The sequence below is a fragment of the Podarcis erhardii genome, assembly GCF_964252035.2.
Source record: "Podarcis erhardii genome assembly, chromosome: 4".
Lineage (NCBI taxonomy): Eukaryota > Metazoa > Chordata > Lepidosauria > Squamata > Lacertidae > Podarcis > Podarcis erhardii.
In genome coordinates, this window is record NC_138508.1 from 3622106 (window position 1) to 3638931 (window position 16826).

Consider the following 16826-nt stretch of genomic DNA (forward strand, 5'->3'; position numbering starts at 1 on the left):
GGCCCAGAGTGCCTGCTTCTCTCACCTAGAAAGGAATGCTGTGATCACCAATAGTCAGCATGGATTTCTCAAAAATAAGTCATGTCAGACTAACCTGATCTCGTTTTTTTACAGAATTACAAGCCTGGTAGATGAAGGGAACACAGTGGATGTAGCCTACTTTGATTTCAGCAAGGCATTCGACAAGGTGCCCCATGATATTCTTGTAAAGAACCTGGTAAAATACGGTCTTGACTATGCTACCACTCAGTGGATTTGTAACTGGCTGACTGACCGAACCCAAAGGGTGCTCATCAATGGTTCCTCTTCATCCTGGAGAAGAGTGACTAGTGGGGTGCCACAGGGTTCTGTCTTGGGCCCGGTCTTATTCAACATCTTTATCAACGACTTGGATGATGGACTCAAGGGCATCCTGATCAAATTTGCAGATGACACCAAACTGGGAGGGGTGGCTAACACCCCAGAGGACAGGATCACACTTCAAAATGACCTTGACAGATTAGAGAACTGGGCCAAAACAAACAAGATGAATTTTAACAGGGAGAAATGTAAAGTATTGCACTTGGGCAAAAAAAATGAGAGGCACAAATACAAGATGGGTGACACCTGGCTTGAGAGCAGTACATGTGAAAAGGATTTGGAGTCTTGGTTGGCCACAGACTTGACATGAGCCAACAGTGTGACGCGGCAGCTAAAAAAGCCAATGCAATTCTGGGCTGCATCAATAGGAGTATAGCATCTAGATCAAGGGAAGTAATAGTGCCACTGTATTCTGCTCTGGTCAGACCTCACCTGGAGTACTGTGTCCAGTTCTGGGCACCACAGTTCAAGAAGGACACTGACAAACTGGAACGTGTCCAGAGGAGGGCAACCAAAATGGTCAAAGGTCTGGAAACGTTGCCTTATGAGGAACGGCTAAGGGAGCTGGGCATGTTTAGCCTGGAGAAGAGGAGGTTAAGGGGTGATATGATAGCCACGTACAAATATATAAAAGGATGTCACATAGAGGAGGGAGAAAGGTTGTTTTCTGCTGCTCCAGAGAAGCGGACACGGAGCAATGGTTCCAAACTACAAGAAAGAAGATTCCACCTAAACATTAGGAAGAACTTCCTGACAGTAAGAGCTGTTCGACAATGGAATTTGCTGCCAAGGAGTGTGGTGGAGTCTCCTTCTTTGGAGGTCTTTAAGCAGAGGCTTGACAACCATATGTCAGGAGTGCTCTGATGGTGTTTCCTGCTTGGCAGGGGGTTGGACTCGATGGCCCTTGTGGTCTATTCCAACTCTATGATTCTATGATGTGAATCAGTGCATCTAAACTACAGACGGGCATTTGAGAAATTCTCGCTTGCTGAGTGTATTTGGATGTTTGGGTGCATTTCAGATGTTAGTTGTGCCGAAATATATCTCCCCTCCTCTGGGCTCTTGGTCCCACTATCTCCCCCAACAAAAGATGAAAAGAACCCACAGATGAGTTGGAAAACGAACAGAATGAGACTAAACGGAGAAAAACCTCCTCTCTTCTTACCCAGTGGCCTCTCTCTGGTGTTCAACGGAGGCCTCTCTGCCTCAGAAGAAATCTGGCCCATTTCTGCAAAGAGATCCTTTCCCTGAAAAAGAAAAAGGATTCAAAAGAGAGAATGGGGTGCTAATATTTGTGGATGCAGAAAAGGCCTTTGATAACATTTCTTGGGACTTTATGTTAAAAAGCCTAGAATATATGGAGGTGGGGAAGGGATTTCTCAATGGAATAAAAGCAATATACACTGAGCAAAAAGCGAAACTAATTGTAAATAAGGTGATTACGGAGGAAATAGGGATATCCAAAGGTACGTGACAGGGATGTCCACTCTCACCATTGTTATTCATCATGGTACTGGAGGTTCTTCTAAAATCATTAAGAGAAAATGAGACAATAAAAGGGGTTACAGTAGGCCGGAATGAATATAAGGTGAAAGCCTTTGCCGATGATCTGGTCATAACGGTGGAAGAGCCATTGGAAAGTGTGAAAAATATACTTACGGAGGTAGAAAGATTTGGCCAAATAGCAGGATTTATACTGAGTAAGAAGACTAAAATAATTGTTAAGAATATGGATCAAGATAAGATAGAGAATATACAGCAACAAGTTGGCATAGAGGTGGTGAAAAAGGTGAAATATTTGGGAATTTGGATAACCCCCCAAAAACATAGATTTATATCAGAATAATTACATACCAGTGTGGAATGGGATAAAGAAAGATCTGGAGGTGTGGGGACGAATGAAATTGTCATTTTGGGGAAGGATTTCAACGATAAAGATGAGCGTGCTACCAAAATTATTATTTCTGTATCAAACGATTCCAATAATCAAGGGGACCGGGGTATTTAAAGAATGGCAAAGAGTTATTTCAAGGTATATCTGGCAGGGAAAGAAGCCAAGAATTCAATTTAAGTTACTAACTGACGCAAAGGAAAGAGGAGGCTTCGCCCTGCCAGACTTGAAATTGTACTATGAAGCCTCGTGTCTCTGTTGGTTAAAGGAATGGATAAAACTAGAAAATACAGAACTGTTAGATTTGGAAGGATTTGATAATAATAGATTTGGATGGCACGCGTATCTATGGGTGGGAAAGAAGAAAATCCATAGAAGTTTTGAAAACCACATTTTTCGAGGATCGTTAACAGAAGTATGGGAGAGGTATAAAAACCTACTCGAACCAAAAACTCCACACTGGTTGTCTCCGTTAGAGGTTATGTCTGTTAAAAAAACTAATATGAGAAAGAATTGGATTACATATGGAAATTTGATTATGAAAGAAGGGGGGAAATGGAAAATGAAACCATATGAAGAAGTGAAAGAATCTGTGTACGATTGGTTGCATTATTTTCAGATAAACGAAATGTTTAAAAAAGATTTTAAAGAATATGGATATGCAGAGAAGGACTCTAAATTTCAAACAGATATAATAGATAGTGAATATAAAATCCTATCCAAAATGTATAAGATATTGTTGGAATGGCATACAAAAGATGAAGAAGTTAAATCAGTTATGATAAAATGGGCCAAAGATATCGGACATAATATACAATTTAATGATTGGATAAAACTATGGAATGAAAGTATCAAATTTACTGCATGTACTGCATTAAAGGAAAATATTATGAAAATGATGTATAGATGGTATATTACACCAGTAAAACTTGCAAAAATGTACAAAACATGTAAGAAGTGTTGGAAATGTAAAGAAACAGATGGTACATTTTTTCATATGTGGTGGGAATGTAAGAAAGTGAAAAGCTTCTGGGAGTTAATATATAATGAATTGAAAAAAATGTTGAAATATACATTTGTTAAGAAACCAGAGGCTTTTCTCTAAGGAATTGTAGGCAACGAAATGAATAGAAAGGACCATAAAATCTTTCAATATGCAGTAACAGCGGCAAGAATATTATTGGCTCAGAAATGGAAACAAGAACAATTACCAAGGTTGGAGGAATGGAAAACGAAGCTGATGGACTATGCAGAACTTGATAAACTGACTGGGAAGATCAGATATCAACGAGATCAAAAGTTCATCGAGGACTGGGGGAAATTAACAGATTATTGGGAATGTTTAAGTGATAATGAAATAACGTTAGTGGCATTTAGAGAAGCTCTGTGATAAAATAAGAAATATTGTAAAAAAGTAAAATGTAAGAGGGGGGAAGGTATAAAGGCAATATAAAAATTTGGAAATGTGTATTTAAAGAAACTAAATTCGAATGATTGACAGAAAAGCCGAAGGAAGTCAAAAATTGAAAAGTTTAATAGAAATTGTATTGTGGAATGATTGTATGGAAAATTAATAAAACATGATTATAAAAAAAAAGAGAGAGAGAGAATGGGGAGAAGGATTAAAAAATGAATGTCAGGGCCAACAGCTTCAAGGGTGACAGATCTCATTCCATGGATGCCTTCCCAGGGGGAAAAAATGAGCCATCAGAAGAGCATGATGGGATGTTTTCTGTCCTGTTTGGAGGCCTTGGGAGTATCCGGAGGAAAGTCTCTCTCACCTGCTTTCTCTCCTCTGCCTGACTCAGGAGGAAACCTTCGGCCAGGGCCACCGCCTGGGAACTGGTCTCCGCTCCACAGTCCCTCACCCAGCTCTCCATCTCCGGTGGAAGGACAGCCAGGAACTGCTCCAAGATCACCAGGTCCAGCATCTCAGCTTTCGTGTGCCTTTCTGGCTTCAGCCACTGACGGTCAAGGTTGTAGAGTCGGCTGCAAACCTCTCGGGGTCCTTTGGCCTCCTGGCAGCAGAACTGCCTCACCTGCTGGCTCTGCACCTCTGAGCGGAGGGTGTCCACCTCACCCAGGATCTTCTGCACAGAGTTTTCCCAGAACCCCCCACTGCTCCCGGTTTGGATGCCATGGCCTCTTTCTGTTCCAGGGCCAGCTGGGTCTTGCTCATCCATCTGTGCTTTCAGGAAGCCTCTGAGAGATCGGAAGGAACCCTTTGGTCTTCTGCCAAGTTCTGTCTGTCTTAAGGAGAGGCGCTAGAAATCCTACAAAGCAAATACATTGTTCAGTTACGAAAGCTGTCTAATATCAGGAGAAGAAAAAGGATCCCTGAGCAAGCATGGATGAGTCTTGGAGGGAACCAGGGCTGGACTGCACCACAGCCCAAACTATGAGCTATTTTATTTATTTAAATTTCTATAACACTTTATATTTTAACAATAAATCTCAAAGTGGTTTACAGCATATTAAATCTGTGGGGATAATTGGGGAGTTAGAAGAAGATATATTATTGAATGATATCCTTCCTAACATGCATTAGCAAGTTCCATATTCTAGTTCCATACAACCCCCTTTTTTAGATTACGCAGCGATCAGCTTGTTGCTGACTCATCTGAGTCTTACTATTAAAAATTCCTTCCTGGTACAATCCCTTGCAATCCCTCTTAAATGAATAAGCACAATAATCTGATTCACGTTAATATAAAAGTAGTTTACTCAGATTCATTCACGTTCACAGACATATCCCTGAAGGCAGGCTTAGGTTACATAACAACTAGAACTATTCCATAAAGAAGTTAGTCCCAACTGACTGCGACTAAGGAGTCACTTCTCCAAACACACAGCAACATACAAAATGGAGAAGACACACTGATCAGAACATGGAGGCCGTGTGCTCCTCCATGCTAGTACAACAGACTGCACCCTCTTCAAGTCACATGTAGGGGAAGTCTGTCCCAGCTCAGGAGGATACAGGAAGTCTTCTCCTGAGTGGTAGAAAACATCCCCTAATGTGTCCACTGTAGGAATGTTGTACAGTGGTGCCTCGCAAGACGAAATTAATTCGTTCCGCAAGTCTTTTCGTCTTGCGAGTTTTTCGTCTTGCGAAGCACGTTTTCCCATAGGAATGCATTGAAAATCAATCAATGCGTTCCTATGGAAACCGCCTTCAGACCAGGTCCGGGGACAGTCTGTCCCCTGACCTCTTCTGAAGGCCGGCGGGGGGCGAAAGTCTTTGCTTCCCCCCCGCCTGCCTTTGCTGCCGTCCCCCAGCATTTTAAAAGAGGTCCAGGACCTCTTCTGAAGGCTGTCGTGGGGCAAAAGTCTTTGTCCCCCCTGCCTGCCTTCCCGGGGGCTTTTAAATCGCCCCGGGACAGCGGAGAATTCCTCCGCTGTCCCGGGGCGATCTTAAAATGCTGGCGGGCAGCAGCGAAGGCTTCGCTGCCGTCCCCCAGCATTTTAAAAAAACCTGCTATCCCGGACTGCTTTTAAAATGCTGGCGGTGGGGAGCAAAGCCTTTCGGCCCCCGCCGGCCTTCCTGGACCTCTTCTGAAGGCCGGAGGGGGGGGGAAGGCTTTGCTCCCCACCGCTAGCATTTAAAAGAGATCCCCGGAGATTTCCCTATGGGCTTTCTTTCCCATAGGGAAATTCGTTTTGCGAAGCGCCTCCAAAACAGAAAACCCTTTCGTCTAGCGGGTTTTTCGTCTTGCGAGGCGTTTGTCTTGCGGGGCACCACTGTACTTGACTGCAGTTTCACATCCCACAAAATCAATAAAATAGAAATAAAACCATTGGAAGAAAGTCAACTATATAGTCTATAGTCAAAGCAACATAGCAGAAAACAAATATTCTTTTAAAGATGTCAAAATAAAACCTTACAAAGGAGGTCAACTACAGAATAGATATTTAACACAGTAAGGCTGGGTGAGTCTGGGCCTCACCCCCTAGGCCAGGTGGAAAGGGCCTTTGTAAAAAGGAGAAGAAAGAGGAGGAGGAGGAGGAGGAGGAAGAGGAAGAGGAGGAATAGGAGGAAGCAGCCTCTAGCTCCCCTAGAAGGAAGATTGCAATGCAAAATGTGGAGGCAACTGAAGGGATTTCTGGGAGATGAATCAGCCTGGTTGCTCCTGCCTTCCAGTCAATGTGTGAAGTCAGAACTGACTGACAAGGGAGTCATTTGTATCTTGTGGAAAATGGATGCTTGGCTCTAGTGGGGGTCCTCACCTGGGGGTCCTCAGGAGTTGTTCTCCCCCCACCCCCACCCCCACCCCCACCCCCACCCCCACCCCCCTGCTTCTGTCTCCTTTTCTTGCACTTGGACTCTCCGCCGCTCTCAAGATAGACTCCTGGATGGGGTCCCTTTTTCTTCACTCTGAGGGCCAGGAATGTATCTGGCCAACCCCTGAGGGCCAAGTGGGCGGGGCCAAATACATCTCTCTTGAAATTTAGGAGTGTAATTTAGTATTATTATTCAGTTAGATAGCTTCACACACACACAGCCATTGATGCCCAGGTCCCTGGAGGCTCAGGGAGTAGCAGCGCCCATTTCTGGCTCGGCTGCTTTTCCAGCAACAATCCCTTTGGGAGAGAGAGGATGTGGTCCTGGGATGCCCTGCTCTGGGTGCGAGGGGATTGCTGCAGTGGCCTCCGTGGGGAGCTGCCCTGGGAGACACTGGGAGACACTGGGAAACTGGTCCCCAATGCAGCAGCCAGACTCTGGGCTGGGATCCCTCTCTTTACTCCTCTCCTTTCTCTCCCACCTTTTTTTTGGGGGGGGGGAGTAGTCCACCTCCTCGTCCAGCTTTGGAAAACCATTTGCAGATGTTTCCTCTGTTGTGCAATGAGGCTGAGTGACGTCACACAGAGTTAAAGTCCCAGGGACTCCTTTGTGTAAAGAAGGGAGATCTTGTTCTGAAGGGGGGGGGGCGGAGGGCCAAATGAGTTTGGGATCCTCTGATCTGCAGGAAGGAGAGCGTGGCAGCCCTGGCCCCTCCCTGGCAGGACCCTCTTCTCCGCCCCCCCCCTGCAGGAGCAGATCAGGCCCCCCAGGCATCCTCTCCTTCTGCAGCCCTGGGACCCCCCCCCGTCCCCCCACTGCACCCTCTGGGGGGAGAGAGAGGAGACTCACCAGATCCCGGGAGGGGGCAGGGGGCAGCCCTTGCAGGAGAGACACAAAGTAACACCCCCCCTTCCTTGCAGGAAAGGACTGGGGAGGGAGGGGCCCTGGCTCTGGAGGACCTGCCCCCCCTTGCTTCCTGTCCTCTCTAGGAAGGCAGCTCACTTCCCTTTAACCCTTGCCATGCCGAGTCCCCCAGCTCAGCCCTCTCTCGCTTGACAGAACCTCAGATTCTTATTATTTCTTAAGGATTTTGGGGGGCAGCTGCCTCCCTGGCTCCGCCCATGCCCAGATATCCTTTTGGGGGTGAGGCTCTTGGCTGGACTCTGAGCATCTCCCTCCCTTGGCCTGAAAGTGGAGGAGCAGCTTGCAGGGAAAAGGACCAATTCTGCAGCTCCAGCTCCAGAGACATAGCAAGGTCAGGGGGTGCCCGGTTTCACACACACCCCACACACACATACAGAATTTTTTGCATCAGTAAAAGAAGTTACACACAACTATTTAAAATATTTAGAAATAATTACAAATGCACCGTTTGCTGAGAATCAGATTAAAATACATGTCCACATTCTAAATATCTGGATGGGCTTGCCTAAACACACATTTATTTATTTTTGCAGGCACCCCCCCAAAAAAAAAGGAATAAAAAAAAGAAGTGCAGGCAGGGAGTTCCAAAGTCTACCTGTGTCGCCACACTAAAATTTTGATTTCTCACAAGTACAGGTGTTTTATGTGGAACCAGTAACTCTGCCAGTTTTCTCAAAGCAGTTGAGTTGGGAATACATGGGGGAAGGCAATCTCTCAAGTAAAGTGATCAGAAGCTGTTAAGAGCTTTGTAGTCCACCATAAGATGAGTGGGACCGGGACAATGGCCCGCCTAGCCTGAGAAACGTGGCTTTAGGGAATTTTTTGTAAACCAGACTTTTTTTGTTAAGTACCTTTCATCATCCTGAAGCACCAGGACCAACCAATAATCATTTTAACCACCAAACAGAAAGAAGCCCTTCCAAAGCAGTGTTGTGGTGCAGAGACAGACAGACAAGTCTTTGGGAGCAGCCAGATTTTTATGTGTCAAACAAAAGCACCATGCATTGCCCTAAAAGTGATCCATGCGACGGTCATCTCCAGGCTTGACTACTGTAATTTGCTCTACGCGGAGCTGCCCTTGAAGCTGTCCCAGAAACTCCAGCAGGTGCAGAATGCTGCAGCGAGGCTCCTCACGGGGTCCCTGCCATGGGAGCATATTCACGCAGTGCTTTTCCAGCTGCACGGGCTCCCGGTGGAGTACAAGGTCAGATTTAAGGTGCTGCTTTTGACCTTTAAAGCCCTATACGGCCTAGGACCCTCGTACCTACAGGACTGCCTCTCCCGGTATGCCCCACGTAGAGCCTCAAGGTCCATAAATAACAACACCCTAGTTGTCCCGGGCCCTAAGGAAGTTAGATTGGCTTCAACCAGAGCCAGGGCCTTTTCAACTCTGGCTCCAGCCTGGTGGAACGCTCTGCCTCATGAGACCAGGGCCCTGCAGGATCTGATTTCTTTCCGCAGGGCCTGTAAGACAGAGTTGTTCCGCCTGGCCTTTCGCTTGGAGCCAATTTGATTCCCTCCCTCTTTCTTTTTTCCTTTCCTTCTCCTCCTGCGATGAGGCTACATTTTAATATTTTAATGTTTCAATATTTCAATGTTGTATTTTAATTTTGTTTTTAAGTTGCAATCATTCATCTTGTTTTTATTATTGCTTGTAAGCCGCTCTGAGCCCGGCCTTGGCTGGGGAGGGCAGGGTATAAATAATAAAATTATTATTATTTATTATTAAAACTCCAGGGAACATTAGATGCCTCTAATTTTTCCAATGAAGTGTTTTATTCAGTCTCACCTGCAATCATGTGTGCTGAACACACAGAAACACATACAGATAATGAAATTATTGGGAGTTACAGTCTCCAAATAAAACTCAACACATGCAAGCAGATTGATGGAATAGTACACATGATTTCCCCATCTCCTTTTTAAAAAACATTATTTTTCTTTATCTTCATGGTACAGAAGATAAATATTCAGAAAGCAATAGTTACAACAGTAAACAAAAAAAGTAACCTGTCCTGATGGAATTTCAGACTTTCAGCATGTCATTTGTTAAAGTTTCATTTCATTATTCTAAAACAGGCATCCCCAAACTCGGCCCTCCAGATGTTTGGGGACTACAATTCCCATCATCCCACACCACGGGTCCCGTTAGCTAGGGATGATGGGAGCTGTAGTCCCAAAACATCTGGAGCGCAGGGTTTGGGGATGCCTGTTCTAAAAGACCACGATACATTTTCCCGTGAGTGTTGGGTGGATTCCTGCAACAGTTTTAACAATTTATATATTTAATAAACATTTGCCACGTGTTATAAAAGGAAGATGGATTGTGTTCCCCCACCTTCTTGATTTCCCTGGGCAAACAAAATTTAAGATACTTAAATTGTGGTGCCCAGAATTGAACACAGTATTCTAGGTGGGGCCTGACCAAGGCAGAATAAATTGGTACTATTCCTGCCCTTGATCTGATTCTGCCTTCTGCCACACTGCAAATGGGATGAGCATCCCCTCAGGTCCTTCATCCAAGTCATTTATAAAGACGTTGAACAACAACGGGCCCAGGACAGAACCCTGCAGCCCCCCTCTGGTCACTTTTCCCCAGGATGAGGAGGAACCATGAAGGAAGAAGAAGAAGAGTTTGGATTTGATATCCCGCCTTTCACTCACCTTCAGGAGTCTCAAAGCGCTCACATTCTCCTTTCCCTTCCTCCCCCACAACAAACACTCTGTGGGGTGAGTGGGGCTGAGAGACTTCACAGAAGTGTGACTGGCCCAAGGTCACCCAGCAGCTGCAGGTGGAGGAGCGGAGACGCGAACCCGGTTCCCCAGGATTACGAGACTACCGCTCTTAACCACTACACCACACTGGCTATATATTATGTCGAAGGTAAATAATAGTTTAAAGGAGTTTAAGTATAAGGAGGAAAGATTGGAGACATAACAGAATGAATCTAACAATTAGAAATGAGCTTTGAAAGAGGGCAAGGATCTGCTGTATCTGATTGGGCAAAGAGGAACACAAAAAAGGGAGGCGCGAGGAAGTCAAGAAAGAAAGTTAATTAAGTATGATTTTAAAAGCTGGAATTTATATTTTTCAATTTGTTGGATGGAATCTTATTTTTTTGTATTTTGTTGTTCTGGTCTGTTCTATATCTTTGATTATGGTTTGTTTGTTTTTTGTTTTCACTTCTGTGGCTGTTATGTGTTTTTCCTTTTGTAAAAACCTAATAAACCACATCCATGTGAACTCTGTTCCTGGCCCTAAGATCTACCTAAAGATTAACAGAAGCTACATCAAAGCTACCTCCCTATTTTTATGTACCCAGGAGGCCTGCTAAGCAACTGGTCTGTGTTAGAATGCTTTACACGTGACTGACAGACATAGAGAAAATGGGGCAGAGATGCAGAGGCTTGTGGGATCGATCAGAAATCAAGTCAATGACCCAAACCCAGTCAAAGTGATGCTTTCACCATTGACACAGTAGCTTGCTTCATTTTTCATAATTCCTCTTAGCAATCCCACATGACCAGACACCTACACCCACAGTTCTCAGGATGGTTTCAACATAAAATCACAATATGAAAACACAAAACACAAAACCTGTAACCCCCACCGCCCCTGGCAAAGAAAAGTTGAGATTCTTAAATTGTGGTACCCAGAATTGAACACAGTATTCTATGTGGGGCCAGACCAAGGCAGAAGAAAGTGGTACTATTCCTGCCCTTGATCTGATTCTGCCTTCTGCCACATTGGCCTCCACTCCCCGTTTGGTGTCGTCTGCAAATGGGATGAGCATCCCCCTCAGTTCCTTCATCCAAGTCATTTATAAAGACGTTGAACAACAATGGGCCCAGGACAGAACCCTGCAGCCCCCCTCTTGTCACTTTTCCCCAGGATGAGGAGGAACCATGGAGGAGGACAATTTGGGGTCGGTCAGTCAAATCCACCTAACAGTTACCTCATTCAGCCCACATTTTACCAGCTTCCTCACATAAATGTCGCAGAGGACTTTGTCAAAAGCCTTACTGAAATTGAGATGCAGTTTTTCACAGCAGTCCCCTGATCAACAAAGTTTGTAACTGCACCCAAAAAAAGAAATGAAAAAGAGAGATTTATCGGGCTTAACTTGTTTTTGAGAAAGCCCTGCTTTCAACCTGTCTGTTTATGTTGCGAAGCACCATGAAATCCTCAGATGATAGGCACATAATTTTTTTAAAATGATGATAATAAGAAGGATATTGTCAAGCTGGAACATGTGCAGATGAAGGCGATCAAGATGGTGTTATTATATTTATTTCATTTCTATAGCGCCCTATAGCAGGGGTGCCAACTTGAATAAAATATAGGAGGGGTTTAGTAAGCCCCGCCTCAGTTAAACAGTCAGAGGATGCGATGCAAGCATGCCATTTGAATGGCTGTTCCTATGAACTGGGGGGGGGTGGCCCCCTCACATATCTTCTTGGGGGGCAAAGACCCCTCAGACTCTAAGAGCTGGCTCCCATTCCCTACACTCACAGGTCACAGGACAGTTACAACATAAAATCACACAATGAAAACACAAAACACACAGCCCAAAACCTGTAACCCCCAACTCCCCACCACATTTAAAAAGGGCATTAGATGTCAATCAGCCAAAGGCCTGTTTAAACTGGTGTGTTTTGCCCTAGTGCTGAAAGTTGTATAATGAAGGGTTTTCCACTCTTCGTATGAATTCTTTGATGCAAAGTGAGATTGGAGCTCTGACTGAAGCTCTTTCCACATTCCACGCACTGATAGGGTTTCTCCCCTGTATGAATTCTCTGATGGGAAGTGAGATGGGCGCTCTGACTGAAGCTCTTTCCACATTCCACACACTGATAGGGTTTCTCGCCTGTATGAATTCTCTGATGGGAAGTGAGATTGGCACTCTGACTGAAGCTCTTTCCACATTCCACACACTGATAGGGTTTCTCCCCTGTATGAATTCTTTGATGGGAAGTGAGACTGGAGCTCTGACTGAAGCTCTTTCCACATTCAAAGCATTGATAGGATTTCTCCCCTGTATGAATTCTCTGATGGGAATTGAGATGGTGGCTGTGACTGAAGCTTTTACCACATTCTACACACTGATAGGGCTTCTCCTGTGTATGAATTCTCTGATGGAAAGTGAGATTGCTGCTCTGACTGAAGCTCTTTCCACATTCCCCACACTGATAGGGTTTCTCCCCTGTATGAATTCTCTGATGGGAAGTGAGATTGGCACTGTGATTGAAGCTCTTTCCACATTCCACACACTGATAGGGTTTCTCCCCTGTATGAATTCTTTGATGGGAAGTGAGACTGGAGCTCTGACTGAAGCTCTTTCCACATTCCACACACTGATAGGATTTCTCCCCTGTATGAATTCTATGATGGGAATTGAGATGGTGGCTGTGACTGAAGCCCTTTCCACATTCCACACACTGATAGGATTTCTCCCCTGTATGAATTCTCTGATGTGAAGTGAGATTGGCACTCTGACTGAAGCTCTTTCCACATTCCACACGCTGATAGGGTTTCTCCCCTGTATGAATTCTCTGGTGGAAAGTGAGGGAGGAGCTCTTCATGAAGCTCTTTCCACATTCCACACACGGATATGGTTTCTTCCCAATGGGATTTCTTTGATGGCAAGTGGAATAGGAACTTTTTCCACTTTCAAGATATTTATTCAGCTTCTCCATTGTGGGGATTTTCTCATGCTCACCCATGTTCTTAATTTCCAGTCCATCTCTATCTACAATGAAGAGAAATGGATTAGAGACTCAGGGAGAAATTCATGAAGAATACTTGTTAACCCTGGTAACAGAGGAATAACAGAAGTGGGCTAGATGGATGGTTTTCTGAAGGGTTGGGTGCATTAATTAACGGGGATCAACTGACATCCTTAGGGGAACCTGTGATTCGACGAGCCTGGCTCTTCTCTTGAATGGATTTTGTTGGCCTCCATCATGGCATCCCTCCATTTCCAATGTCAGTCTTCTCTTTGGACAACCAAAGACTGACGGGAGGAAAAACAAAAACAGAAAACCTGACAGAAGCTACTTCAACTTCCCTAACAACTCTGACATTTATACTTAAAAGGGTCTGGGGAGTTCAGACCAGTCTGATCCTTCTTTAATAAGCTGCAACTGGAGGAAGAACATTCACAGAAAAAACAGTAATTTACTGTTCAAGGTCAAAACAAAAAAAATTCCTTCCAGTAGCACCTTAAAGACCAACTAAGTCAGTTCTTGGTATGAGCTTTCGTGTGCATGCACACTTCTTCAGATACACTGTTCAGTGTATCTGAAGAAGTGTGCATGCACACGAAAGCTCATACCAAGAACTGACTTAGTTGGTCTTTAAGGTGCTACTGGAAGGAATTTTTTTTGTTTTTACTGTTCAAGGGTTTTTTTTGGGGGGGGATTGTGATATCTGGTGTTGTAGGGGGCGCTGCTGAGTTCTATGAAAATATATGAGGTTCGTCACATATGGAATTTTGAATTTAAAAACAGATATTATGATCCCACAGGGAGCCTTACTGAGAGAGGCCACGATCCCACGATTCTCCTCCATGACGTCCTTATGCTGAGCTCTCTGGTCAGGATCCAGCAACTCCCATTCCTCTTCCGTGAAACAAACAGCAACATCTTCAAAACACACTGGACCCTAAAGGAAGAAGGGAAATGTCCTCCTCTGAGACAACACTGTTGTTCACCACCACTCCTTGAGCTAGGACATTCTTCCACCCCTTGACCTCTGTCCCCACAAGGCAGGTTCCCCTGACCTGATTTGGTTCCACAGCCGCTGCTTCCATTCTTTCCCCATTCAGAGATGGATGAAGAGGTCTAGCCAGTATCACTGTGTCACCTGCAAGAGGAAAAAGGTAAGGGGGAGGCCCAGAGTGCCTGCTTCTCTCACCTAGAAAGGAATGCTGTGATCACCAATAGTCAGCATGGATTTCTCAAAAATAAGTCATGTCAGACTAACCTGATCTCGTTTTTTTACAGAATTACAAGCCTGGTAGATGAAGGGAACACAGTGGATGTAGCCTACTTTGATTTCAGCAAGGCATTCGACAAGGTGCCCCATGATATTCTTGTAAAGAACCTGGTAAAATACGGTCTTGACTATGCTACCACTCAGTGGATTTGTAACTGGCTGACTGACCGAACCCAAAGGGTGCTCATCAATGGTTCCTCTTCATCCTGGAGAAGAGTGACTAGTGGGGTGCCACAGGGTTCTGTCTTGGGCCCGGTCTTATTCAACATCTTTATCAACGACTTGGATGATGGACTCAAGGGCATCCTGATCAAATTTGCAGATGACACCAAACTGGGAGGGGTGGCTAACACCCCAGAGGACAGGATCACACTTCAAAATGACCTTGACAGATTAGAGAACTGGGCCAAAACAAACAAGATGAATTTTAACAGGGAGAAATGTAAAGTATTGCACTTGGGCAAAAAAAATGAGAGGCACAAATACAAGATGGGTGACACCTGGCTTGAGAGCAGTACATGTGAAAAGGATTTGGAGTCTTGGTTGGCCACAGACTTGACATGAGCCAACAGTGTGACGCGGCAGCTAAAAAAGCCAATGCAATTCTGGGCTGCATCAATAGGAGTATAGCATCTAGATCAAGGGAAGTAATAGTGCCACTGTATTCTGCTCTGGTCAGACCTCACCTGGAGTACTGTGTCCAGTTCTGGGCACCACAGTTCAAGAAGGACACTGACAAACTGGAACGTGTCCAGAGGAGGGCAACCAAAATGGTCAAAGGTCTGGAAACGTTGCCTTATGAGGAACGGCTAAGGGAGCTGGGCATGTTTAGCCTGGAGAAGAGGAGGTTAAGGGGTGATATGATAGCCACGTACAAATATATAAAAGGATGTCACATAGAGGAGGGAGAAAGGTTGTTTTCTGCTGCTCCAGAGAAGCGGACACGGAGCAATGGTTCCAAACTACAAGAAAGAAGATTCCACCTAAACATTAGGAAGAACTTCCTGACAGTAAGAGCTGTTCGACAATGGAATTTGCTGCCAAGGAGTGTGGTGGAGTCTCCTTCTTTGGAGGTCTTTAAGCAGAGGCTTGACAACCATATGTCAGGAGTGCTCTGATGGTGTTTCCTGCTTGGCAGGGGGTTGGACTCGATGGCCCTTGTGGTCTATTCCAACTCTATGATTCTATGATGTGAATCAGTGCATCTAAACTACAGACGGGCATTTGAGAAATTCTCGCTTGCTGAGTGTATTTGGATGTTTGGGTGCATTTCAGATGTTAGTTGTGCCGAAATATATCTCCCCTCCTCTGGGCTCTTGGTCCCACTATCTCCCCCAACAAAAGATGAAAAGAACCCACAGATGAGTTGGAAAACGAACAGAATGAGACTAAACGGAGAAAAACCTCCTCTCTTCTTACCCAGTGGCCTCTCTCTGGTGTTCAACGGAGGCCTCTCTGCCTCAGAAGAAATCTGGCCCATTTCTGCAAAGAGATCCTTTCCCTGAAAAAGAAAAAGGATTCAAAAGAGAGAATGGGGTGCTAATATTTGTGGATGCAGAAAAGGCCTTTGATAACATTTCTTGGGACTTTATGTTAAAAAGCCTAGAATATATGGAGATGGGGAAGGGATTTCTCAATGGAATAAAAGCAATATACACTGAGCAAAAAGCAAAACTAATTGTAAATAAGGTGATTACGGAGGAAATAGGGATATCCAAAGGTACGCGACAGGGATGTCCACTCTCACCATTGTTATTCATCATGGTACTGGAGGTTCTTCTAAAATCATTAAGAGAAAATGAGACAATAAAAGGGGTTACAGTAGGCCGGAATGAATATAAGGTGAAAGCCTTTGCCGATGATCTGGTCATAACGGTGGAAGAGCCATTGGAAAGTGTGAAAAATATACTTACGGAGGTAGAAAGATTTGGCCAAATAGCAGGATTTATACTGAGTAAGAAGACTAAAATAATTGTTAAGAATATGGATCAAGATAAGATAGAGAATATACAGTAACAAGTTGGCATAGAGGTGGTGAAAAAGGTGAAATATTTGGGAATTTGGATAACCCCCCAAAAACATAGATTTATATCAGAATAATTACATACCAGTGTGGAATGGGATAAAGAAAGATCTGGAGGTGTGGGGACGAATGAAATTGTCATTTTGGGGAAGGATTTCAACGATAAAGATGAGCGTGCTACCAAAATTATTATTTCTGTATCAAACGATTCCAATAATCAAGGGGACCGGGGTATTTAAAGAATGGCAAAGAGTTATTTCAAGGTATATCTGGCAGGGAAAGAAGCCAAGAATTCAATTTAAGTTACTAACTGACGCAAAGGAAAGAGGAGGCTTCGCCCTGCCAGACT

General features: G+C 44.5%; 2 protein-coding genes and 1 long non-coding RNA gene across 3 annotated transcripts in view; 1 reads left to right on the top strand and 2 right to left on the bottom strand.

Moving 5' to 3' along the window:
* Positions 1 to 7402, bottom strand: part of LOC309341023 (uncharacterized protein) — a 157334-nt gene extending 149932 nt beyond the window's left edge. Inside the window, exons 1-3 of the mRNA XM_081860415.1 lie at positions 7383 to 7402; positions 4033 to 4524; positions 1526 to 1607 (exon numbers count right to left, since the gene is read on the bottom strand). Coding sequence (XP_081716541.1) covers positions 1526 to 1607; positions 4033 to 4434 — 484 coding nt within the window. The 5' untranslated portion in view covers positions 4435 to 4524; positions 7383 to 7402. The remainder of the gene's footprint in view (positions 1 to 1525; positions 1608 to 4032; positions 4525 to 7382) is intronic.
* Positions 1 to 16826, top strand: part of LOC309341394 — a 184469-nt gene that overhangs the window by 121162 nt on the left and 46481 nt on the right. The window lies entirely within an intron of this gene.
* The window catches only part of LOC309340605 (zinc finger and SCAN domain-containing protein 12-like), a gene marked incomplete at its 3' end in the record, with an annotated part of 77158 nt that continues 73595 nt past the window's right edge, over positions 13264 to 16826 (bottom strand). Inside the window, exons 3-5 of the mRNA XM_081859490.1 lie at positions 15874 to 15955; positions 14240 to 14322; positions 13264 to 13269 (exon numbers count right to left, since the gene is read on the bottom strand). Of these exons, the coding sequence (XP_081715616.1) occupies positions 13264 to 13269; positions 14240 to 14322; positions 15874 to 15955 (171 nt within the window). The remainder of the gene's footprint in view (positions 13270 to 14239; positions 14323 to 15873; positions 15956 to 16826) is intronic.